This window comes from Fusarium fujikuroi, chromosome FFUJ_chr10, assembly GCF_900079805.1.
Source record: "Fusarium fujikuroi IMI 58289 draft genome, chromosome FFUJ_chr10".
NCBI lineage: Eukaryota > Fungi > Ascomycota > Sordariomycetes > Hypocreales > Nectriaceae > Fusarium > Fusarium fujikuroi.
In genome coordinates, this window is record NC_036631.1 from 2,009,624 (window position 1) to 2,033,577 (window position 23,954).

Genomic DNA, 23,954 nt, shown 5'->3' on the forward strand with positions numbered 1-23,954 from the left:
GCCATTAACAAGATCTAGGGCTATTCTAAGGTGCCTGAGATCCTCCTAGACATTATAAAGCATTAATTTGTATGTTGAATATGGCTACTTATGTAAGGGTATCTACGATAGGGCCTTGAACGAGCAGATAGTGTAGGCTCAGAAACTGACTGAGCTTGGCAATCTGACCGTATAATGAGTTGGCAGGGATAAAAGTAGGAGGCAGTGTTGGTACGAGTATAACGCCCTGTTGACGCATCTGCGCACCTGTCTACATCCAAAAATGATACTGCAAGACTTTATCCTCTCTGCGGTAACCCCTTATCTTTCTTACCATCATCGCTATCACCAAACTATTTGTGTAAAGTCAAGATGTTAATGCGCTAGCACAAGAGCCGATAGAATTAACAAAGACGACTGGTTGTGACGCCGTAGATACGATGCTAGTGATATGGAAGAAAGGACGTAATGGGAACACGGATAAATTCAATCTATTGAAACATATGGCGACACGAGCGGTCAAGATAACCTATAAACCTTTTCCTTATTCCAAGCAAAATAGACTCTGCTTTTAGAGTTTGATGTATTCAGCATTGTATGACTATTCAGTTTCACTTAATATGTACTCATTTCTTGAAATAACAAATATAGGCCGTTGATCTGCAAAAAGATCTCCTGTTCCCCGATCTGACCAAATTATGTCGATCTGTTATTGCCGAAATCCTCAGCAATCGCCTTCCTGGGGCGACCCCTTCCCAAAAGGATGTCATCCAATGCAAGCTTGGCTCAAGAGATCTGGCCGCTTATCTCGTATCGTTTGTTTGCCCTGAGATCAAACATCTTCAAGGGAAATTGGTCACGCGGGAGCGCCTGGACATAATCAAGGACTTGCAAGTCAAGGATGGCAATGACTGGAGCGGGACGTCTATGGGATACCTAGACTACGTGACAGACAGTCGAAATCCCGGCTACATTCGAATGTATGTTGGTCAGAGTCTTAAAGCACCCCGAAGGCTTTTCAGTCAGCACAGCCAGTCGATGTTGAAAGGAGACACCTCATGCCTCCATTACTTCGTCGTCTGGCTAGGAAATGGTAGACGCACAGCCAGTTTCATCAGACTATGGGAATTCCCTCGTGGAAAAGGGGATTCTGACACGATGGGGGATATAATCCAACGGAACATTCTTGAGGCAGTTCTCTGTCGAGCCTTCTCTACTCATCACGGAAGTCTTACGATATGTGATGAAGAGTCTGGCCTTGCATCAGGATACGGTCTGAACGTCATGACACCACTTGCCCAGGCAAGTGCTGTCGGGGACTATCTTCAAGCAGTCTCAAAGTCTCAAATGGCGGTATCCGCAGACCCGCAAATTCGATATTAGCAGTCATTTCGGTCGAGTCCGTAAACGACGGGAGGCATGAGGGAATCGCAACAGACCGTCTGAGTCTCTCGAATCGATCAAAATCCTGGAAATCGCGAGACCATCACAATGCGCACCTCGGGTGAAGGACTGTGCTCAACTCCACGGGCTTCAGAAGGTCCTCTCAATCAGACGCGCGAGCGCGACGTGGGAGAACTAGTACGCAAATCAAGGTTATGCGATCTCCCACAAGCAAGCCATCTTGAGCAAGGACCAATGGCGTAATGAGTTTAAGTGACGTGCCCAAGAAGCTCGCATCAACTCATTTCCAAGTACAAGAGGATGATGGTAATGGGGATATTGGCCTTCATTCTATCAGGTTACTCATCACAAAAGGAGAATTCTACCCATATTGTGCTGCTTCATGGTTGACCAAGTCGCTTCTTGTAGTTGGAGCTCCTTCAGAAAAAGTATGACTCTGCTTCGTTGCCTTATCATGTTGTTGTACCCCCACCTCCGGGTATATGCTTTCGAGGCCAGGCCGGACATCCGTGTGAGCATGCATCATCTCAGACGTTACCTTGAAGGGATATTCGAATTGGGGCTGGAACCCATCAAGAACATTCGCCCTAAACCAAGGAGCATAAACATCCCTCGCCCATCTAGCCAACTCCCGTATCCCCGCGACAACAGCATACGTATCCAGAATGCTCTGCGTCGTGCCGAACTGTCTCTCCGTCCAAAGAACAGTCTTGTCGCCTTCCAACGACGAAAACACAAAGAGCCAGCGATGGCCCTGCACGATGATCCCCGGTATAAACCCCAATTGCCCCAAAACGTCGGTCGCCTTTTGGTTCCGCAGTATTTCCTCTTCCGCTGTCAAGGGCTCTGGTGTAAGGCCAACAACGGACCGGAGGAAAGCCCACTGCGCGGCATGCCAAACTCCCATCTGGAGCTGCGCGGCGTCGAGTTCTTTGCCGGGACGCTTAGTCTCGATGCTGAGAACTATGGGGGATAGTTGTAGCGGCGCGAAGTCGGTGTGGTTTACGGTCAGGGTCGGTGTTTGACGGCCGAGGGCTTGGAGGGCGGGGAAGTCGGTGGGATTGAGGTAGAGACAGAAGTCGACCATTTTGGCAGTCGAGGAGTAGGGCACGAAGCGACGATGTGGACGGGCGGTGGTGCTGGAAAAGAATTAGCTGGAAGATCGACGATACCGGATGTTGAAAGGCTTACCAGGAAGTGAAGTTGAGCGGCGCGGCTGACGAAGCGTCGGGTTCTCTCAAGATAGCTTGCAACAGACGATGATGCACTTCCATATTCCAAGCCGCCTCTTCATGATTCGTGTCATGACAGTGACGCGCAAAATTACAGATTTGAGCTATTTCCTCTGGGAGAGGAACTCGTCCCGGCAACGTATCGTCACCCTCTTTGAATGCAAACCTCCACAGGCGCGTATTCTGTTCCCTTACAAATGGACTCTCCAGAATAGCACTCTTCTTGTCAGCAGGCAATATCTCAATCCTACTCCCGATTTCCTGAATTGTATCAAGAAGACTGGAGATGACCGGAGGCGCAGTGTCGACATTTAATTGTCTGCATTCGAGCCCTCTTTCCTCCAGTCTCAGCCTGAGCATTTGCTTCTTCGGCGAACTCGATCGTGACCCCTCACCTGATTCAGACCACGAGGCAGATGAACCAGTAGATGAAGTAGGAGGCAGGTTTGCAGCTCGTGGTGTACGATCCGGATCGACGAGGCGACGACGCTTTGGAGTCGTTCCCTCCATTGAATCTGAAGTAGGCGGACTAGGCAGCGCTGCCTTTCGCTTGGGGGTCTTGGAGAGGGCTTCGGATGACAGGTATTCGTCGGGGAGGGAGTCGAGCCAAGATGCTACACGCCTCTCAAGCATGGTTGGCGTTGGTGAAGTGATTTTGACATTATTCGATGATGGATTTGTTTGATGGGCATTTTTTGGAGATCGATGCTTGAAGCTGGAGCTGATGTCACAGAAGTCGTGGGGTTGGCGCGACAACAGCCCCACTGTATTGGGACTGCAGCGATGTTGATTTTATGCTTGATCATTAAAAGCCGTTAAGTTTTTGAGAAGTCCAAGACTTTAAAAGACAGATATTATACATAACAGTGTTTGTCTCTATAAATTGACTAGGCACTCGAGTGAAGCCCATCTGAAGAGACCGCGTTGAAGGATAGAAGTCACTGCCGATCACGGCGAGCCAGGAACCCGGAGCCGATTGAACGGAGCTGTGATCTTGGCAGAACTGACAGAGTTTGGTCTAAATTAAATTAAAGTCTATCTAATTATGTCAATTATACGGATATCCGACATGCGATTGAACTGCTGATATTCATTTCCACCAAAGGAATTCTACGCGGTTCACCACGCAATGTCCGACATCGCCCTTAGGCTGATGGTCTGACCGGATCACTGCATCCGCTCATCCGATCCTCAATCTGCGAGAATCAAACGACAGCAATAATTGCACAATAAAATCTCATTAAAATATCTCTTCGCATTGGGTATCATTAGCTAGCTATCCCGCCATCAGCGCTTTCCTCCATTGCTGTTCAAACATTCTCCAAATACCGTATTGTACATTTCGACGTATCAGGCGATGACCTCGCAGGCATCTGCACACCCGCGGAAGACGGTAGGCTCTGTAGATCGTAAAAGTCAAAGTCCCCTGGATTTGTAGCGTTCGATGGTGATCGCTCGGGTCGGTCGTCGTGCTGTCGTTTCATGTCTTTGACAAGAGCGTAGAAGAAGGGGGTGTTGGAGACGATGCATGCGCAGAGAATCTCAATTGAAGCCCACTACACACGTTAATAAAAAGGAAAACATCGGGAATTAGAGGAGAAAATACCATTGATCGGGATCGTTGAGACACGGATTCGTTGAGGATGAGAGGGAGGCGGAGGATCGTAATGGCTACCAGGACAGCGCCGACGCTGAACAAGAAGCCAAGTTGTAGTTTCTCCTTAATATCGAGTCGGAGATGTCGAAGCATCGGAAACGGGAGAATTATGAGCGCAATGTTTATTATTATGTTGCAAACCGCCATTAGTATCAGGTTGCCGACGGCGCGATTGCATGCGACTTCTGTGGTGATGTTAGCTGACATGAGGTGGCGAAAACTTTTCGTCGCTGCTTACTCGTATCATCGTAATCAAGCGCCCACATTCTATCATCTAGTTAGCAATGCCCGGGGACAGTTTTTAGGTGAACGTACAGTGATAGAGGGCGACATTCGGCGAGAATTGTTATAAACACTGCGATGAACGTGGCGATGATGAACCACCAGAGCGCATCGGTGACAGGTTTGCCCCAGCGGAAGACATCGATGAAGCGTGAATAAAAGGCCAGCAGCCCCAACTTCAAACACCACAAACTACCCAAATCAGCAAATTCCCTCTCAAGCGTAACGGTCCACGTACAACATGGCGTAGAATATCCGCGCCGGTATGAGCAGCTTATGCGAAAGCTCTCTATCCCCATCAATACTCTCCACGCTCTCCCCCCAAGTCTGCGCCTCCGCCTGCGTCGCAGGATCATACGTATGGTCCGGATTCAGTGTGAACGAGAGGAGTATACACACAGCGCGCCCGATGAGCGGTATTATCGCGATGGTCATGTAAAAGTCGTCGATACGCCATCGTCGGTGGCATGTTCTGTGGATGTGGCAGCGGAATATGAGGCGGTACAGACACCTAGCTACGATGAGGGCGACGCATATAGCAGTCGATGCTAACGTGAGGGCTGCGTCCGAGGACGATGCCATGCCTGCTCATGGTGTTGTTACACTGGAGATCATGTCATTGTTGGAAAAGAGAGGGAGATTGTGGAGGAGGGCGAGATGGATGGATGGATGGGGTTGGGGGAGGCGAATTGCCGGGTTGCGGGGAACGGGTCGTTACCCAAGGGAAAGGATCTGGGGATCATTCAAATCCCTCGTGAGTGGGCGCTTCGGTTACGGGGTGTGATGTGGAAGGATTCAGACTAGGGCTGTTGAGCTAACGACTGAGCTATCGTTCAACGGGCATCGTTGCGCCCACTTCAAAGCGCACAAGTCAACCTGAGTAATGTTTCTTTGTCTGTGAGAAAGCTTCATTTCGTCACTCTGATCGTTGTGCAAACGGTCGGCGATCCTTGCATTTTGACATGCAGGGGACCTTGCACTGTCTCAGATGAAGGACAAGACTTTTAATTGATGGTGATTTGTTTCTGCGGCGTAGCAGCGTTGCATTTTCTAATTAACGGTTTTGCTCAAAAACTGGGAACGGCGAACTCTAAAATGGCACTGTTGTTTACAGGGCGCGTGCTTCAATCTGGACCGTTTCATCCCCGTTGAAAGCTCATTTTGGTGAATTGGTGACTGGTCTCTGCCGCTTTGACTTTAAGCGCACCGTTCCGAGCGGAAGTCAAAGTGTTGTACAGCGACGATCACAGCAACGGTTGGCGATAAACGAATGTTACGCGTCGAGAAGTGCACGCACAGACTGTCGCTTCGAGACTCGTGATGTCGGTCCGCAAGTTGGTTTAGCGTCGGCTAACTACTGAGCTGAGGAATGGTGGCCTTTTAGTTCATTGACCGCCTCAAGCTCACTCCGCATTTCAATCCTTAAGTATGGCTTGTGACGGAAGGCTGGCGTTGCCATATAGATTCGATCAGATAAATAATTCATTTTCACAAAGAGAACAACGTTTGTTTCCTCTGTAAATAACGGAGCTATTGGTGACTACCCTGTAGCGTAGCATTGTTGCTTAATCATCACAGTAATCACAGATTCACAGTCGTTGGGCAGCAACTCGTCATTTGACTGCCAGCCTTGCGCAAACATGTGCAACTCCTCATAGGAAACAGACGATGATATAAGTGGCCTGAGCCTCTCTGAGTATATTGATGCGCCAGTATCTCGCAGCGGCTGCTGTTGTCATACGCACATAATGTCTAATGATAAACCTCGTCCACCGCCGGCGCCTCCGCTGCCGCCTGCTGTCCCGAAGAAGCAGTCGCAAGCATCTTCCTTTAAGCCGAGAGTGAGAAGAGACCCGGAAGACTGGTTCTACCAGCCTCCTAGGCATGCAGCCCAAGCCGATCTCTTCGAGCCGCCTACAGGGCCTTATTTCGTGTACGGAACACTGATGGATCCAAAGATGCTCGCCGATATCCTCGGGCTGAAAGAAAAGCCCACGATGCGGCCCGCCAAGATCAGAGGCTACGCACGGAAACTCTGGGGACAGTATCCTGCTATGCAAGATGGCCCGCGGGATGCACAAGTCAGTGGTTCTGTGTATCATGTGCAGTCTGTTGCTCATGCGAAGAGATTGGCGCAGTACGAGACCAACAACTACAGAGCCAAGCCATGCCTTATTCAGTATACAGACGGGAAAGAACCTGGTGAGGATTCTGGCCATGTGTTCATGTTCGTTGGTAATCCGCGGGATTTAAAGGAGGGGGAGTTTGATCTGGGAAAATGGTTGAAACGAATGGGACGATCATCTGCATAATGATGCAAAATGTAATTGAGTGAACACTATATCAAAGAGACTTTACTCTATGCCTTGAGCTCTTGGTACATACTTTGGCAATACCCAGAATTACCCTAAGTTTCGTCTCAAACGATTTGTTTAGGTATCTCATTTGGCGGCAAGTTTGTCTGATTAAACCTTTTCTATTACCTTCATATCAACGCAAAGCAGTAAACTAGACAAACTGTACAAATCCAGAAGTCTTCTGCTGCCGGAAATCAGCTGCAAACGACAGACCAAACAGCCGGTTCAGAGCTCCGCTACTCACTCGGTAGTCCGGGCCAAAAACTGACAGATTTAATAAACGACTATTATTTTCCCTCGCAAATGGCCGACTAAGCTCATGTTGTTCCTGTGAGTAGTAACGGTCTAGCTGAACCATTATCGAAGCTTGCTGGGATCAAGATCGAGAGGCATGATGAGAAAAGAATAACCTTGGTGCACGGCCATTCACGTAAATCAGCCAGAGAGTGTATCGGGCTTTGAGCTGTTTTTTCGATTGATTGGAGGCTTTATCGTTCTATTTTTTATCGTCTTAAGAGACTCCATCTTAAGAAAGTCAATCATCAGATAATCACCAACTGGTAAATTATACTTATTATAAGATTTAGATTTTGAAAAGAGCTCTGCTTAGAGAGTATTGCCGTCAAGCTTATGATGACCTAAAATGGCGTTAGAGAACAGGGATTTCTAAATCCTTTTCAGACTTATCTTGATATCAACGAAACTATAATAAAGAACGTTCACATTCTTTCACTTGTACTACTCCACGCAGTTCAGTCAGTTGGTTTATCAGACATGTCTGAAGATACTGTAGGTGGCTCGATCCGGACATCCAATAGCTTGGGACATTATTAACTTAACACCTGAAGTATACATATCATTACTTCCTTGTCATTGTCTCATGTAACCTCAGCCTGTATTCTCCTCCCACTTCGCACAAATGGCCAGAAAGTTCCATATTTCTCGGTCCAACCCGAAGTGGGATCACCACGGCAAGCAGTAGTGTTGCATTGAGCGTGCGATAGAGGGTTGGTGTTGCATTATCTCACCTGCATGTGCCGCAGAGTCTTTTGGGACCAGCCCATGTATGCAGCACGCTCGGGACAGCCAAGAACCGTGATACGGAATGAAAAGGTTCGAGCACGTGGTATGCTAGCTATATTGACTGTGAACCTACTCCTTATCTCGGTGCTGACAGTGGTTCGACTTCTCACAGCCTTCAGCGTTCGGAGTATCCCACTTGGTTTGTAACCATCTTGTAAGATAACGGAGCCGGCCGTGCCGAAAATCGATCGGAAGGCCTCCGGAGGATTCATGAGCATAGAGATGAAGCGGGAACAGGAGTGACACCATTGCATGGTCTGTGAACATCGGGCAAGTTGATATCGTGCTGAGATAACCTTGTGGCGAATGCCAAGGAATAGACTGCCTACGTTCCGTTTAGGCAATTTTGAAGGTGCATCTGTCATTCACTAAGCCGAAGCAACCGCAGAAAAAGAAAAATGCAACGGGCATGGCACCAGACAGCTGGCACGGGGTTTCATGAGTCACAACTGGGTCGTCACAGATCTTGTTCAAGTTCGTTTAAGTAAAAGTTTTGGCTTAGGCAATGTAGTAAGTAATCTGGTACGTAATTGAAATGATACCATAAACACGATATAAGTAATGCTGAAACAAGAACAACCCAATAATCACGTGCCTTGTCTCTCTCACTCTTATATCATCATGCCGAAATCACCAGGAGTAGGCATCCACCTCAAGTTCAAACACAGTCTTAGAGTTGCGTCCAATGCCAGAAACAACAGCTCGGACATCATCACACAGGGACCCAGGGCCTGATACCACGATACCGACTCTCTTCCAGCCTGCTGATGCCTCTTCATCGATGAGAGCAGCAACATCAAATCTTGAGCCAATTCTAATGTCGGTCTGTGCAGTGTTCACGGCATCAAGGCCTGGCTCGATCTCGTTGACGAGGCATCGGGCTTCTGCTTTGACGCTCCATGCCAGCTTGACGTTCCAGTGATTGTGAATGAGTGCAAACAGACTAGTGATACCAACACCACCAGCGATGAGAAGAAGTCTGTCGCAACGCAGGACCTGTCGTGTGTCGCTGCCAGGATAAGGACCCTCCAAGAAGGTGAGTAAGCGGTCATGGCTCTCGAGATACTTTGTGATACCGGTCGACTTTTTGATGAAGAGCGTGACTCCAGCTGAGATCTCGGCCGAGGCTGATGACTGCCTGACCACTGCAATCTGAGTCGTCGACTTCTCAATATCTTCTAATCCCGAGGAAGCGCCTGGTGAGGTTGGAGATCCAGGCGTAGCTGAGGTTCCGCGTCGTTGAAGTGCAACCGTGGGAATTACGGAGAATGGATGATTCTCCCAAGGTCGCATCGGAGCAAGTGTTGGAAAGTAGACAAAGACATGCTTTCCAGGATCCAAACCCCAGCGAACGCTTGGGACATCAACTCGAACGTAACCAGCTCCAATGTCCTTAACCTTGGATCTCAGAATACCCAGTCTGATTACTCGTACGATTCGAACAAGGCGCTCAAAACCCCAAAGAGCAATGGCAAGGTAAAGCCAGATCTCGTGTCCAGTTGTGTAACCGGGAGAGTGGAGACGAATAGAGGCATATCGCAGCATGAGATGATACCAGCATCCGACAATGACAAGCGCAGCAATGAGGATGTGCATAAGCAGGAAAAGCTCATAGTTGGCCTTTCGAACATAAAGTCCACTACCAAGGCAGGTAATCACAGTGAAGATGACAGCGACCGAGCCCCAGCGTCTCCAGTCAGTAGTACCCATTTTGTCAGAGCCAACCAGGACGAAAATGGCGTGCAGGACAGCGAGAAGAGCAAAGGTTCGGCCAATCCATCGGTGAAGTAGGATAAATGTCGAGCGTGACCAATTAGACAGCCACAAGAGGAGGTTATTCCTCGAGGGGAAGAGGATGATTAGCGGAAGTAAGGCAAATGCAAGAGCTCCAGTGCGGTAGACAAGGTACGCAAGTAGTTCTCTCCGTTCACCCATGAATCTGGCATGCGGCTGACGGAGCTCGTAGTCGATGGCGGTAAAAACAACGACGAGAGCAAGGATCAAGGCGATATATAGACCTTGACCAACAGAGGGAGCATTACCCAGTTTGAATGGTAGAGGACGTACGGAGTAGGTGCCGATCATGCTTGGATAGAGGATGTATGGTTTGAGTTTATCATAGACTGATGGGATGAGAGGGAGGTATCCGGACCAGGTCATCAGAATCGGTATTCCAACGGCAATGACAACAAGAATGATGCTGTACAAGTTAGTAATTTTCATCTCTGGGGAAACTGAGTAACATACCCGTATCGTGCTCCCATTATCATCTCATGGTTCGTCGCCCAGAGTGAGTTCCATTGACTGAGATATGCGACTGGCGGAAGAGCTGATGTCTGGTTGAGAACCTTGTCTGTCATGTTGAGTTGATAACGAGGTGGTTTCGGATCAACTTCCATGAGAGCCTGGGAGTACGACCACTTTGCGGGCACGAACTTGCTCCCTGTAATCCACTCCTCCCAGTAACCTTCAATCTTTGACAACTTTTCATCGCCGCAATTTTCACTCATACACCAAGCCACCGATGTTAAGAAGGCGGTGTCGTTGGCTCGACAAGCTGGTGGAGTCGCCATGTGTCCATCGTGCATGCTTGAGCAGGGTAGCATCAGAGGAGTAAAGGATCGAAGACATGCTTCAGCGCAGACAGGATCGTACGAAGTCAATCCATATCCCTCAAGTCCCTGAGCGTATGTTGAACTGACTTGAAGTGCCAGCAGCAGTGAGAGGGAGTTTAGCAGTGCCATGCTGCCGCTACCCCATTGACGGTTCATGGTAGGATGTTCAAAATGATATCAAAAATATTCGCAGATTGCGCAAAGATGAGATCATCCAGTGATAATTTATAGAATAGAATAGCGGTGATATAGCTTTGAGTTTGTGTTATGGACAGGCCGGTGGATGACACCTGCTTTATACATCGACGTGCCATCATCGAGCCCAACCAGGCTGGCGGGCCCAGACCTCGACCAGGATATTCAAGCAACACCAACACCAGATCACATCACAACGTTACTACCCATACGCCCAATGCTTCAGTTGCATCATCCCGCTTCGACTCCGGCCATCGTGATTCATCCCAAGAATCCCCACGGGGAAACTCTAATTCCTCGCTCCAGAACCTCTATCAAAACCAAAACTTCTCCGCCTGCTTCCGGGTCCTGTTTCGGTCATCGGCCCATTGCAGGCCCGATTAACCGTCTAGCCGCTTGCTCCGTTCGCTGCATGCCTCGATGGACATCTCTTGGCAGGTCATGCTGAGAACTTGTGGTGAAATTGCGTGCCAGATCAGCGTTGCAGTGCAGTTGGCCCTTCCGGAGTGGGAGCCGAGATTCTTAGATACCTGGAAGCACGGGAGCTTGTGCCGTCTATTGAGATTCAAAGAGTCATTTGACTTCTACTATCTGGAACTTAAGGTCCATCGATGATTCTCGATCTTTATTATCTTGCTGTAAGTGAGTGTTGGCTTCCAAGACATCTTATCGCCGATCAAGGAATTCGGAAGACCACATTCCGAAAACCAATATCTCACTTAATAAACACTTATTGGATAACCTGGGCGACCCAATCCGGACCGTATTATATTACTACCCCGAATATTGACGTCGGTCATTTAGCCGGGGCTATTGATCTTGATCAGATAACCAACCCTATCGGTAAACTCGGCGACTTCTTTTTAAGCTTACGCGTTTTGAGAGAAAATCTGGATTCGAGAACGAGGGTATCGTTCGATGTCTTATATTCATTCGATTCAACGTCATTAACGGCCTCGGAGGAAGACATTCCGCGTCCCATATCGTCGACGGCAGATCTGGTTAAAGATCGACGAATCGTGAAACTCGAGGTACTTTGCCGAAATTTGCTTAGTAAATGTTTCATAAACAAGGCTAATAACCGTGCCCCTTTGCTATTCATGCGGGAAAAACTTTAATCAGATGAACTGCCGTAAACGTACCAAGTTTTCGCTTACAAGGGCTTTTGCTTCGCTACTATCGACATTTTGGGAAGCTGGCAATTGCGAAAATGAGACTTGATAAGGTAAATGATAAGGATAACGAGTCATTTGGCTTGTTTAGAAGGAGGTACGGAGTAGCCAAGAGCGGTGTAGCATTCTCAAGTAGGGTAAGGTTACAGCGAACGAAGTATTTACTGCAATAGTGTCTTTTTCGGGTGTATACCACAGGAAGCCTGCCTCAAAATGAAGGTACTTTTGCCGTGTAGCCGGCAACCATGTTTGAAAGCATCGTGGACCTCTGCAAAGTATATGTAGTTGGCCTGGATGACACCTCTGTCTATGACTTCCCAAGATTTATTTGGTCTTTTGCTCATTTGTAATCTTTGAACAAAGTCGGATTTTGCCAGACAGAGACCTAATAGCCAAAGCTTTTGTGAAATTCTTTTCCCGCAACCTTCCTTGAGTATGATGAAATACTTGTAGTCATCACAAGACCCTGAAGGCTCTACTAAGTCTTGAATAAAGATAGAAGCGTCTTCCTATTTCCGTTGTCGACCAAAGGATATACGTCGAGAAATCCAAGCACGAAGTCCTATGACCTGGTAAGGGACAGTAATTGTCCACTATGCGAACTTTCTGATGTATAAGGTTCCTGTCAAGGTTGATTGCACCGATGCTGGTATACTATCGCTTGAGAAAATGTAGAAAGAAAAGAGGTAGAGTAAATGAGGAGGGTATATCCATGTGACAAGATGGAGAGATTCCCTCGATATTCCTTCCGTGATATTTTGTAGCCAAGCTTCACCCCATTTGTGTACTTCACCTTTGTGGCCTGGAGGCTGAAGCCTCTTTTGACCCCTCAACCTTATCACGGAGACTGTAGTAGGGGCTTGTCAAGTATAGATGGATGAAATTTAATCTGTTACTCAAGCAGTAGCTCACCTTCAGCAACGGGATTATTCCAGAACTGGATCCGACTTATTTTCCAATATTTTGAGATTTATTGAGTGTCGAAGGAATAGACCAGTAAATCCAGTCGACATACAGAAAGACACTTACCGTTTGCCATAAGTGAATGCTCTATATGTCAGTCTTTGTCATGGAGGCCTTTTGAACCGTCATTTGGAAAGTCAATTGGGTGGCAGCCCCTACGGCTACTATCCGTACGAGCGAGTCACTGGCATTCTACCCTTCTCTGTGGTGATATAAGCTGTCAGCCACATACCTCAACTGCAAATGAAACATTCTTTTCCATCCGCTCTGGATGCCGCCTCACCTGTTCATCATCAGATGCAATCCGATAACTGCTGTATCCCCCACGTGGCTCATCATCTTTTAGACCTGCCTCTTTCGGCGACCATTGTCTAATTTCCGGCATTATTCCCGGTGATCTGATAGTAGTTCCGCGCAGCACACTGCGAGATAGACCGAGATGCACAGGCATCGCCGATGCAAAGGCGGACTCTCCTGTTGCAGACACTATCATACGTCAAAAATACCTCTCGTGTTGACTTGAACTTGTTATTCTATGGGCCATTGACAGGTCAACTTGCAGCGTCGCATTCTGCCAACATGCTGGTCCACCGACCCCACGAAACAACAAAAGAACCAGGACAAGCCGTATTGAGCACTGAAACCGCTCTCAATAAATCACTGACCACGTTTATTTATACTTTGAATCCGACTCATCCGATATATCGCCTCAAAAATGAAGGGTTATGCGTTAAGGGTTCATCTCAAATAGATAGATATGTGATCCATGAGGAATGCTCTCATTAGATGAACAGGGTTGTTAGTGGAGTTCGTCTGAAACCCCAACCTTCAGCCGCAGTCCTTCATCTGCTTGCATTTTGCAATCCTGGCACGAGCCAACCAGCAGTATTCTCAAGCGAGAGGAATGTGGAATGACGAAAGTCCCATTTGTGAAAAATCAAGGTTGATGATCGGCCGTTTCATATGCCAAAACGAAACGGTCCATCAGTCGGACCGGCAAATCATGTTCAGGATTGTTCTCCATCGCGGAAATCTGCAGGATGGATCGGTGCTGGATGGAGAGATCGGGCGGATGTATTCCGTTGTTATCAGGCCATGTGCGCAGGTATGTGAATGGAGTATAATCCTTGCTAACCTTGATTGAAGACATATATATCCAAGACATTAGACGGTATTATGTCTCTTCTTTCGGCTCTACAAGTGCAGTCAAATAGACGTTCACTTCATTTGAACAGAAATACCTGTCTCAAACATGCATCTGAAATCAGTATTGCCATTCTTTCTCGCCGCAGCAGAAGCATGGACTCCACAGTCTAGAGGTTAGTAAATCAACGTCATCATCAGGGTGCACATACTCACTTCATGTAGCTATTGCAGAGGCCAACGGTGAGAAAATCACTGAACGATGGCTCCCAAACGATGACAAAATCCGGGGCGTCAACCTCGGTTCACAATTCATCATCGAACGATGGATGGCTGAAGAATCATGGAAGAACATGGGCTGCAGTGCCTACAACGACGAATGGGCATGCGTCAAGGGCATCGGCCAAGAAAAAGCCAATGCCGCTTTCAAGAAGCATTGGGAGACTTGGATCACAGAAGATGACATTAAACAGATTGCAAGCATTGGTCTTAATGCCGTTCGTATTCCTGTTGGATACTGGATGTACGAGGACATCATCCAGAAAGGTGAATACTGGCCTCGCGGCGGTATTTGGCATCTTGACCGTATTGTCGGGTGGTGTAAGAAGCATGGCATCTACGCGGTCATCGGCCTCCATTCTGCGCCTGGTATCAGTTCGCCGAATGAGCAGTTCACCGGCCATGTAAGCGACTATCTCACATCATCAAGCATCTACTAACCAAGTTGCAGTCCATCCCCAACCCTGGATTCTATACTGCGGAGAACTATGAGAGGGCCTTTAAATTTCTTGAGTGGATGACCAAGCGCATCCATACTAATGGGAACTACACTACCGTTGGCATGCTTGAGGTTCTGAATGAACCCGTACGTGCCGGAAAGTGGAAGGCTGAGGCAGATGATATGATCAAGAATTACTACCCTGGTGCATACAAGCGCATCCAGGCCATGGAGGGTTATCTGAAGGTTCCCAAAGCCGATCGACTGCACATTCAATACATGGTAAGTAGCATCCATGATTAAGGAATTTCCTGAATCCCACGCTGACTCAATCGCAGGGCAAAAGTTGGGGCGCAGGTGACCCAAGACAATACCTCCCAGATGACGATCTCATCTTCTTCGATGCCCACCGCTATCTATCCTTCGACAACAGGATAGCTGGCAATAAGAAAGCATACATTGAAACTGCCTGCAAGGACGACATGGGCCAGCACGTCTTCGTCGGTGAATGGTCCCTGTCAGTTAACTCAACATTGAAGAACACCGACGAGTTCAAGATCGAGGGCCAGGAAACATGGTACAAGGCTTACTGGGCTGCTCAAGCTGAGTCTTTTGAGAAAGGCGATGGATGGTTCTTTTGGTCCTGGAAGTGTGATGGAGAGCTTGGGAAGAAGGATTGGCGATGGTGTTATCAAGCTGCTGTCGCTGCGGGCGTCATTCCCAAGGATGCTGGCAAGGCCAAGAGTTTGAGCCCTTGCGCTAGGTATACGAAATAAGTGGATAAACCGTTGGGGAAAGCTCGGTTCTTCTGTTCTGTATATTGTTTGAGCCTACTCGGCTGCTGATGCCGAGCGAGCAAAGCAATGGTGGCTTTGAGTATCAGAAGCCTAGCGCATTGTTCCACTGCCGAAGCCACTGGCCTATCATTTCTCTCTGATGGCGTCAAAGTTAGCGGATTAATTGGTGGCCGTTTCCCGCTGGGTCTAGTGGTGAATCATAGGCGTTTCAGCTCGGACATGTTGCATCGTGAAACGCGGCATGTCGAGAGAATATCGGTGTAAATACCAGCTTCATCGCCTCCCCAAAAACCAAATTTATCTTTTTCTTCTAGCCAAGTTGCCTTGCTTGTAGTCGAGTCTCTACTTCCCGTTACTCTCTTATATCAACGCCATGGCCGATCGCTACGTCACCATTCATGAGTCTCCCAATGGACCAGGAGACTCACGACCAACAGCTGTCCAGATCATCAAGGATGAAGGACTGGAAGGGAAATTGAGCGACCTAGTTGTCTTTATTACCGGATGTTCTGCCGGTATCGGCGTTGAGACGGCAAAAGCGCTGCATCTCACTGGCGCAACTCTATATCTAACGGCTCGAGACCTCGAAAAGGCAAAGTCAGCCCTAGGCGACCTCGCGCAGGGTGAGCGTGTCCATCTTCTCGAACTTGACCTGGAATCGCTGGAGAGTGTTCGCTCATGCGCCGCCAAGTTCTTATCCGAGAGTCCGAAACTCAATATCCTTATCTGCAACGCTGGGGTCATGTGTACACCAGAAGGACGCACAAAAGAGGGCTTCGAGACTCAATTCGGAACAAACCATCTTGCCCACTTCCTATTGTTCCAGCTACTCAAACCTGCCCTCGCCAAAGGTGCGACGTCTGATCATGCATCTCGAGTCGTCATGCTAAGCTCACTTGCGCATCGCTTTGGCGAGGTTGACTTTGACAACGTCAACATGGAAGGCTGCTACGATCCCAACAAAGCATACTCACAGAGTAAAACTGCCAATCTTTGGACAGCTAATGAGATTGAGCGGAGGTACGCCAGTGAGGGTATCCATGCGTGGAGTGTTCAGCCAGGCGGTGTCCTCACAGATCTGGGAAGGCATTTATCTGAGGAACAAAAGAGCGGCCTTGCAGTGGATCCATATCTCAAGACCATTTGGAAGCTCCCGGACCAAGGTGCTGCTACAAGTGTCTGGGCAGCTGTCGCTCAGGCTTTGGAAGGACAAGGCGGGAAGTATCTTGAGGACTGTCAAATCGTTGGGAAATGGGATCCTTCATCTCTGTTGTATGCAAGAGGACATGGGGAGCATGCGTGTGATACTGAGAAAGCGGCCAGATTATGGGATAAGTCTTTGGAGTGGGTAGGCCTGTAGACTGGCGGAAGGGTTAAAATGGCAACATGTTTTGTTTAAATATTATCATGTCCACCAAGGCGCCATGCATCAACGAACCTGGAGCCTTTCATCTGACCGGACTTATGGGCGCTCAACATCTGGTGACGTTTGATCATATGAAGACATCTCAGATTGGGAACTCTTGCCTGATTTCTTTCCAAGTCCTGGCTGCATCGCCAAGGATTCCATTCTTGCTCGGCTTTCCGTATGTGGAACCGCTCTTCCTGAAGCGTTCTCAGCTTCTTTTATCAGGTCAGTCGTCAGTCAAACAGCTTTGCAGGTAAGAAGCATCCTGTGCTGAGTCCCTCCTCGGGAAGCAGGAAGACAACAGACTTTGGTATCGGATGCCAAAATAAACTCAGCAAAATGCACCCTAAGCTTATGGCAAGCTACCTAAGCCTTTTTGTCATTTAGGGTCAAGGAAGGTCGTGAGCTCTCTTTCCTCCCCACCTCAGAAGCTCGAATTTTACCCAGAACATCACATCGATTCACCAAAAGCTTTAGTTCAGACATCGTCTATCCGGCATCTCTTCAATTCATCATGTCGCACTCATATTGCATTAATTTTATTCAGCCTTCAGTCCAATCAGCACCACCACAAGCCACCCAAAGCACTGCCCCAGTCGGAACAACGACGAGATGGAACCGTCTGCCCCGAGAAATTCAGCACTACATTCTAGATTTTCTATCCCATCATTATCGCGGCAGACATGTCTATGCTTCCGTATGCCGAGAATGGCGAACATTCATGGAAGAGAGAATCTTCCACAACCTCACGGTCTGCCAGCATGGTCTCGCGAGTTTGGCGCAATTGAGTGCACAGCCACGCGCTGCAATACAGCATCTTTGGTTCAACATGGAACTCCGAGGCCCCGTATGCCGCGAATGCTTCACTGCAAACACTCGCCAAATGCCGACGATCAACGGCGCAGTAGCCCAACTCATGAGACTATCAGAATATTACCTCTACCAACTCTTCAGCACCCTGAGCTCTTGGGACTGTACCGAGAGAGGTTTGACGTTAGAGTTCAATGCTTACAGCGTCCGAGAACAGGCTCATTGGCTCAAGAATTGGTTTATCGGCTGCCCTGGAGAATCGCAAAGGATACCGGTACTCACCATTGATCCAAGCCACGACTGGCGAACGGTTGCATTGGCTTCTGTTGTGAGGGCAATAGCGACCTGCTTTCGGCCGATACGTCTTAACAACGACATGAAACTGCCCCTGGCCGATGCAGTCACGAAGTTCGTAATTCGCCGTTACTACCGAAATCGGTTCCGACCTTCAGACACTGCGAGATTGGTCAACGCTTGTCCTAGACTTGTGCATCTTCATCTAGAGACGTGGGCGTACAGCGACGCCAAGTTCATCACGTCCCAGAACTCCAACAGCCGCCAAGAATGTGGGTACCTCCCGAATGCTCGGACGAGTCTTTTATACTGAAGGGCACTACAGATGACCTGATCGCGAATATTCACCCAACCACGCTGCGAACATTGACGGTATTTGAGGATTTCTGCAAAGAACACTTGCTACTCGCTCCGCTATTTCATGGCCCCAGGTGCGTTTATGTTCAGCAACAGCGTTGGGTGGACGAAAACAGTAAACAGTTCGCCGCGAGGAGCCTTAACCTCCAGCATTTGTCGATTTCCTTCATGGCCGAGGCTGAAAGCTTCTTCTCACATTGTCAATCAAGTTGGACGTGGAAAAATCTCCAAACGATTGTCCTTACAACCAGGCGCTTCAACCGCCACTTTAAACCACAAGCGGTCTCGGTCTTGCTCCAAAACGCCGCACAGGTCGCGTTGCGTATGCCGAGCCTCGAAATCATGGTGCTGTGGAGTGCGAGCAGGAAGCATCATGCCAGTTCGTTTACCTACCGCAGAACAAAAACGGTTGCCACAATTGCTTGGTGCAGCACCGAGGACTTGGAGTTCGATCGCTACACCGTGCAGGCCTGGGAAGAGGTTGCAAGGAAGCATGGCCATCCTTACATGTGGTCAGAGAAGAGCAAACAGCTTGAAAGGGGGGATATTATATCTCACGGTCACGCGATTCGGCTTTTGGAGTTATCCACTCTAGTGATCGATCCAGAGTCCCGAGAGCAGATTGAGAAAGAGTACGAGGTTGCCGGTCCCGGTATCCACCAGACCCCTCTTGTATTTCATCGATTAAACTAGCGAATCACATTCCTCTTTCTTTTTTTATATCACCAACCCTTGGCGATACTGCATATCTCCCTCAGGAATAAGAATACATCAGACATTGAAACAAAATGTCGAAATAAACTTAGCAAAGATATCCTAAACTCAGTAACGGTATCCTAAAGTTAGTAAAGGCATCTAAAATGAGCAAAGGCATCCTAAACTTATGCTAAAGTCCCAAAGTCTCTTTGTCATTTAGGATCGAAGTCCCGAAGTTTTGTTTTCCCCCAACGTTAGACTTCACATTCTGTTAAATTGATCATCGCTCGCAAGCCAATAACTTGGCACATAATGTCGGGCCTATTTCTACACCCGGAAAACCGAGGATGGTGATGCCATACTCCACTAGTAATGCGTTCGTATCCGACCCTGTCGGCTCTTGCACGATTTCGGGGGCGATGTCGACTGATATGCGGGGGATTTAAGCTTAAACGGCATTGATAGCGCGATATATAAATTTGTCATGCCTCCCTTTTTCTTTTCCCTTCGTTCTCTCACACCTGCATCACCATGAAGGTCCTGTCAAATCTCGGAACGCTTCTGGCGTTGTCGCCTGTTGCGCAAGCCACTGGAGGACATTACAACGCCGTTAAGCTTGATGGCTACGGTAGTTTCTCCGGTACCACTGTCAACAGCACTTTCACCAAGCAGAAGCTCCCTGCGCCTGTTGATGCTTGGCTGGGTATCGACTATGCCACTCAACCAACCGGCGAGCATCGCTTTCATCCTGTTTCTTGGCCTGAGAAGTTCAAGGGTGTCAAGAAGGCGGACAGCTTCGGCAAAGCCTGCATTCAAGAAGTCTCATCTAGAGTACCTCTCGACTCACAGAGTGAGGCATGCCTCAACTTCAATGTGTTTCGTCCACAGGGCGTACCTTTGAGCAAGAAACTTCCTGTTCTTGTGTGGATCCATGGCGGTGCTTTTTACGCTGGCAGCTGGGCTAGTTTCGACGCCGCTGCATTCGCTGCCTCGTCCAAGGTTCCCATCGTGGTAGTCAACTTCCACTACCGCGTCAACTCTCTCGGGTTTCTGCCATCCAAGCTCTTCCAAGATGAAGGTCTGTCGAACCTAGGTATTCGAGACCAGCGATTCTTCTTGGAGTTTGTGCAGAAGCATATTGGTGCTTTTGGCGGTGATAAGGATGCTGTTACTATTGGTGGTCGCTCTGCTGGCGGCCATTCAGTGGGCATTCATTACTTTCACAACTACGGAAAGGATAATAAGCAGATGTTTGCTCGGGCGATTCATCAGTCTGGTTCGGTCACTTCACGGGCTTTTCCGAATGATACTTATCCTTTGTATAAGCGACAGTATGACGAGTACATTACGTACCTTGGATGTGACAAGAAGAAGGGAAATAAGGCAACGCTCAAGTGCCTGAAGGGAGCAGATGTCAACGCTATCAGAAACATCAGTACCAAGTTGTACCATGACTACGATCCTCAACTGACGTGGCCATTCCAACCCGTGCATGGTGGACCTCTTTTTGAGAAACCTGGCTCTCAATCTGGTTACGATGGAACATTTTTCCACGTCCCGACGATCACTTCTACTGTCACCGACGAAGCCAAGTTTTACACTCCTGGTGACCTGGAGACCAACAAGGAGTTCCTCGATTATCTCCACAACATCTCACCAGCTTTGACCAACAAAGACCTGAAGCAGCTATCTGCTCTATACCTTGATCCCGCAAAGTACAAAGACTCACCATTCGCAAACTCCCCCAACAGCACTCAATACAACCGCATCTCCGCCGCCTGGAGCGACTACGCCTACATCTGCCCCGGCCAAGAAACCGCATACCGCGCCTCCACCGCCGGAGTCCCGACATGGAAAGTCCGCTTCAACACCAACAACAGCTTCCCTGCGTGGCAGGGTATTCCTCACACCGCTGACACGGCATTCACGTGGGATGAGCCTACTACTCAGTACCCCGAGATCAGCCACATCTACCACGGGTACTTGGCTAGTTTCGTTGCTACGGGCGATCCCAACAAGCATCGATATCCTGGAAGTCCAAAGTGGCCTAATTACAATGGACGAGAGAGATCGCCGAAGCAGATCGTTGTTCAGCCGGGGGATACCAAGGTTGAGAAGGACAGTATTCGAACGGAGGCTTGTCTATGGTGGAGAGATCCCGAGAGAGCGCCGAGACTGAATAAGTAATCAGCGTCGGTGATTAGAGGGTATTCTGCAGCTCAGTATAGTTCACGGTTATGAAGAAAATGGATAGTCGGAGATCCACAAAGTCTTAGGTGCCCAGTTCAAGCTTCTATAATTCTATGATCATGCTTCAACCGCTTGCTCTATTGCCGCCAACTCCTGGTACTTCGTCTGCGCCTTCGTAGCCTCCAGATATCTCTGACTGAAAGTATAGTCATTGTATCCCTGATCAGTCTTGGGAGCATAGAAGGTATCCCTCTGATAAGGCGTTAGAGCAACACCATACTTGAGCCGGAAGACCAAGTCAGGGTTCGAGATAAACCATCGCCCAAAAGCCACGATAACATCCCACTTTTTGTAGCTCCCATCAACTGCATCATAAACGTTCTCGGGGATATATCCACCTCCAACAATAACAGGGGACTGATTATCCCACATCTCAAGAAAGTACTCGAGACTTTGCTTCTTGTCTCCAAAGGGATTGACCTTATCTGAACCAAGATCCTTAGGTGCAGCATCGAGGTAAGCTGGGTTACCTCGCGGTTCGACGAGCGAGACATAAGCGAGCTTGTAGCCTGCTTTCTTGAGCTCGTTGAAGATGTAGCCATATTGCTCCCAGGTATTGGTGGTAAATGCGGCTTGGAATGTTGCAAAGGGACTTAGACGGAGGGCGGTTCGCTCAGCGCCGATTTCTTCCACGGTGGCCTTGATGACTTCGAGGAGAAAGCGGGCGCGGTTCTCAACGGAGCCCCCCCACTTGTCGGTTCTGTTGTTGATATTTTCGCTGATGAACTGGTCGATCAGATATCTGCGGTAGACTCTGTTATTAACCGGGTTCATACAGCCAGAATGTCACTTCTTACCCATGAGCACCGTGAATCTCAACTCCATCACCACCAGCATCAACCACATTCCTAGCAGCCTGTCTAAACTCTCCAATCTTCTGCCAGATCTCCTCCTCCGTCAACGCCTCAGGCTTTCCATTCTTGCCCTCCATCTGAACCGCACTACTCGATGAGTACTTATACCCTCTCTTCTTCAAATAATCCGGATCACCCGCCCTTCCAAGATCCCAAATCTGCTGAAACATGTAACTCCCCTTGGCATGTACAGCGTCGTAGATCATTCTCCAGCCCTCGATTTGCTCTGGGGAAGTGATACCTGGTAGGTTGGGGGCTGCTTCGCCTGTTTTGGAAATGCCGGTTGCTTCACTGATGACGAGAGTTCCAGGGGTTGAAGCGCGGTCAGCGTAGTATTTTATCATGAGGTCGAGGGGGAGATGCTCATCGTCGTTACGGAAGCGTGTTAGAGGAGCGAGGGCGACGCGATGGGAGAGAGTGGCGTTTCCCAGTTTGAGGGGCTGCCAGAGTTTTGATTCGGTTGACATAATGGGTATTAATTGAGATGAAGAGTATTATCGCTTGATAGTTACTTGGTCGAAAGTGATGCTAAATGATTTGTGATTGTATTGTGATGATAGACTCTAAAATTGAGAGGCACATTGTCTTTAAATACATTTTTAATGGCAGGCAATGATGCTTCACCGTGCTCTGGATTATCAAGCGAAGATGGTGCAAAGTAGCATTCGGAGCAATAGTTGAGACGCTTAGAAACTCAAAGGCCCATACGAACTCCATGGAGCCCTCGGCAATTCCAGAGTGAACCCTCTTAATACAGCGTGAAATACGACTGGCAAGCATGTCCACGGCACTTGAAACAGCACGCCGCCGTGGAGCCCACGGTGACCAAATCACTAATTCTGCAGTTAATCACCTCATAATTCAACGTGTGATACGGCTAGGAATGCTTGATAATCAGGGCCATTGGGAACATTTTTGGGGGAAGAAATCGGAGAATTACTCCATGCCCCCCACGTCATCTTCCTTACGAGAGGTGACCCTACGAGCCGACCAATTGGATTCGAGACTCAGTGTTAAATGATTTGAAATCCCCCAGCGTTCTACGTGGTGATTGGCTACGACGGCCAAAATTCAACCGAGCTGCTAAGCCCTACGAGCATTAATAATGTTAGCATTTGCAAAACACGCCAGGAACAAGAATGACGGTGAATAATCTCGCGATTAATAACTATGTAACCGTATTCAATTTTCCCAATTCCATCTGCCATCTTAAACCCCCATATACCCCCGATCTCCGTCTACCGCCTTCAAGCCCTGTTCTTATGGTAGCACAAAACCCAACCAAACTCCACAGGGTTGGTACTGATTAGCGCTGGCTTCTCGTGACTAAACTCAGTGCTTCCCAGCTGAACGCCATATTTATCTTTATACCGCTGACAAACAACATCGCTGAGTTTTGGTGATTCAATATCGGGGATGTTGACGTTGAGACTCTCGAGACGCAGCTCGGTGACTTGGTAGTTGAGAGTGGTGAGTTGCGCAAGGGGGATTCTGACGGGTTGACGGCTGTGGTCCGCCGAGTTGACGATCATGATGACTGCGTTGGCGGTAGGGGCTTGACGCGCTGTTGGTTGGGATGCTACTGTTGAGGCGAGCGCGATGGCGCTGGTGAGGAGGGTTGTGAAATGCATGGTGATAATATGATCCTGATGCTCTATGTTGTGTTGAGATGTAGATGCACTGACATC

The 23,954-nt window shown here is 48.5% G+C and overlaps 11 protein-coding genes; 6 read left to right on the forward strand and 5 right to left on the reverse strand.

The window, feature by feature from the left end:
- Positions 1–80: 80 nt before the first annotated feature.
- On the forward strand, positions 81–1,362 carry FFUJ_10987 (uncharacterized protein; the record flags this gene model as incomplete). XM_023569833.1 has 2 exons in its annotated part: positions 81–92; positions 631–1,362. 2 exons carry the CDS (start codon positions 81–83, stop codon positions 1,360–1,362), a joined length of 744 nt encoding a protein of 247 aa, XP_023437219.1.
- Positions 1,363–1,744: 382 nt separating this feature from the next.
- FFUJ_10988 (uncharacterized protein) lies at positions 1,745–3,248 on the reverse strand (the record flags this gene model as incomplete). XM_023569834.1 has 2 exons in its annotated part: positions 1,745–2,522; positions 2,575–3,248. The coding sequence occupies 2 exons, from the start codon at positions 3,246–3,248 to the stop codon at positions 1,745–1,747; spliced, it is 1,452 nt and encodes a 483-aa protein (XP_023436992.1).
- A 677-nt stretch (positions 3,249–3,925) lies between these two features.
- Positions 3,926–4,989, reverse strand: FFUJ_10989 (uncharacterized protein; the record flags this gene model as incomplete). XM_023569835.1 has 5 exons in its annotated part: positions 3,926–4,171; positions 4,222–4,457; positions 4,511–4,539; positions 4,588–4,746; positions 4,793–4,989. The coding sequence occupies 5 exons, from the start codon at positions 4,987–4,989 to the stop codon at positions 3,926–3,928; spliced, it is 867 nt and encodes a 288-aa protein (XP_023436993.1).
- Positions 4,990–6,302: 1,313 nt separating this feature from the next.
- FFUJ_10990 (uncharacterized protein) lies at positions 6,303–6,866 on the forward strand (the record flags this gene model as incomplete). The annotated part of the gene is made up of 1 exon (XM_023569836.1): positions 6,303–6,866. The coding sequence occupies one exon, from the start codon at positions 6,303–6,305 to the stop codon at positions 6,864–6,866; it is 564 nt and encodes a 187-aa protein (XP_023436994.1).
- A 1,758-nt stretch (positions 6,867–8,624) lies between these two features.
- Positions 8,625–10,765, reverse strand: FFUJ_10991 (related to ferric reductase Fre2p; the record flags this gene model as incomplete). XM_023569837.1 has 2 exons in its annotated part: positions 8,625–10,194; positions 10,242–10,765. The coding sequence occupies 2 exons, from the start codon at positions 10,763–10,765 to the stop codon at positions 8,625–8,627; spliced, it is 2,094 nt and encodes a 697-aa protein (XP_023436995.1).
- Positions 10,766–14,191: 3,426 nt separating this feature from the next.
- Positions 14,192–15,576, forward strand: FFUJ_10992 (related to SPR1-exo-1,3-beta-glucanase precursor; the record flags this gene model as incomplete). XM_023569838.1 has 4 exons in its annotated part: positions 14,192–14,258; positions 14,308–14,765; positions 14,813–15,082; positions 15,139–15,576. The coding sequence occupies 4 exons, from the start codon at positions 14,192–14,194 to the stop codon at positions 15,574–15,576; spliced, it is 1,233 nt and encodes a 410-aa protein (XP_023436996.1).
- Positions 15,577–15,970: 394 nt separating this feature from the next.
- On the forward strand, positions 15,971–16,957 carry FFUJ_10993 (related to reductases; the record flags this gene model as incomplete). Its single annotated transcript, XM_023569839.1, has 1 exon — positions 15,971–16,957. The coding sequence occupies one exon, from the start codon at positions 15,971–15,973 to the stop codon at positions 16,955–16,957; it is 987 nt and encodes a 328-aa protein (XP_023436997.1).
- Positions 16,958–17,519: 562 nt separating this feature from the next.
- Positions 17,520–19,159, forward strand: FFUJ_10994 (uncharacterized protein; the record flags this gene model as incomplete). XM_023569841.1 has 2 exons in its annotated part: positions 17,520–18,381; positions 18,435–19,159. The coding sequence occupies 2 exons, from the start codon at positions 17,520–17,522 to the stop codon at positions 19,157–19,159; spliced, it is 1,587 nt and encodes a 528-aa protein (XP_023436998.1).
- A 534-nt stretch (positions 19,160–19,693) lies between these two features.
- FFUJ_10995 (related to triacylglycerol lipase II precursor) lies at positions 19,694–21,349 on the forward strand (the record flags this gene model as incomplete). The annotated part of the gene is made up of 1 exon (XM_023569842.1): positions 19,694–21,349. One exon carries the CDS (start codon positions 19,694–19,696, stop codon positions 21,347–21,349), a length of 1,656 nt encoding a protein of 551 aa, XP_023436999.1.
- Positions 21,350–21,469: 120 nt separating this feature from the next.
- On the reverse strand, positions 21,470–22,733 carry FFUJ_10996 (probable NADPH2 dehydrogenase chain OYE2; the record flags this gene model as incomplete). XM_023569843.1 has 2 exons in its annotated part: positions 21,470–22,154; positions 22,210–22,733. The coding sequence occupies 2 exons, from the start codon at positions 22,731–22,733 to the stop codon at positions 21,470–21,472; spliced, it is 1,209 nt and encodes a 402-aa protein (XP_023437000.1).
- A 780-nt stretch (positions 22,734–23,513) lies between these two features.
- FFUJ_10997 (uncharacterized protein) lies at positions 23,514–23,897 on the reverse strand (the record flags this gene model as incomplete). Its single annotated transcript, XM_023569844.1, has 1 exon — positions 23,514–23,897. One exon carries the CDS (start codon positions 23,895–23,897, stop codon positions 23,514–23,516), a length of 384 nt encoding a protein of 127 aa, XP_023437001.1.
- Between the last annotated feature and the right edge of the window lie 57 nt (positions 23,898–23,954).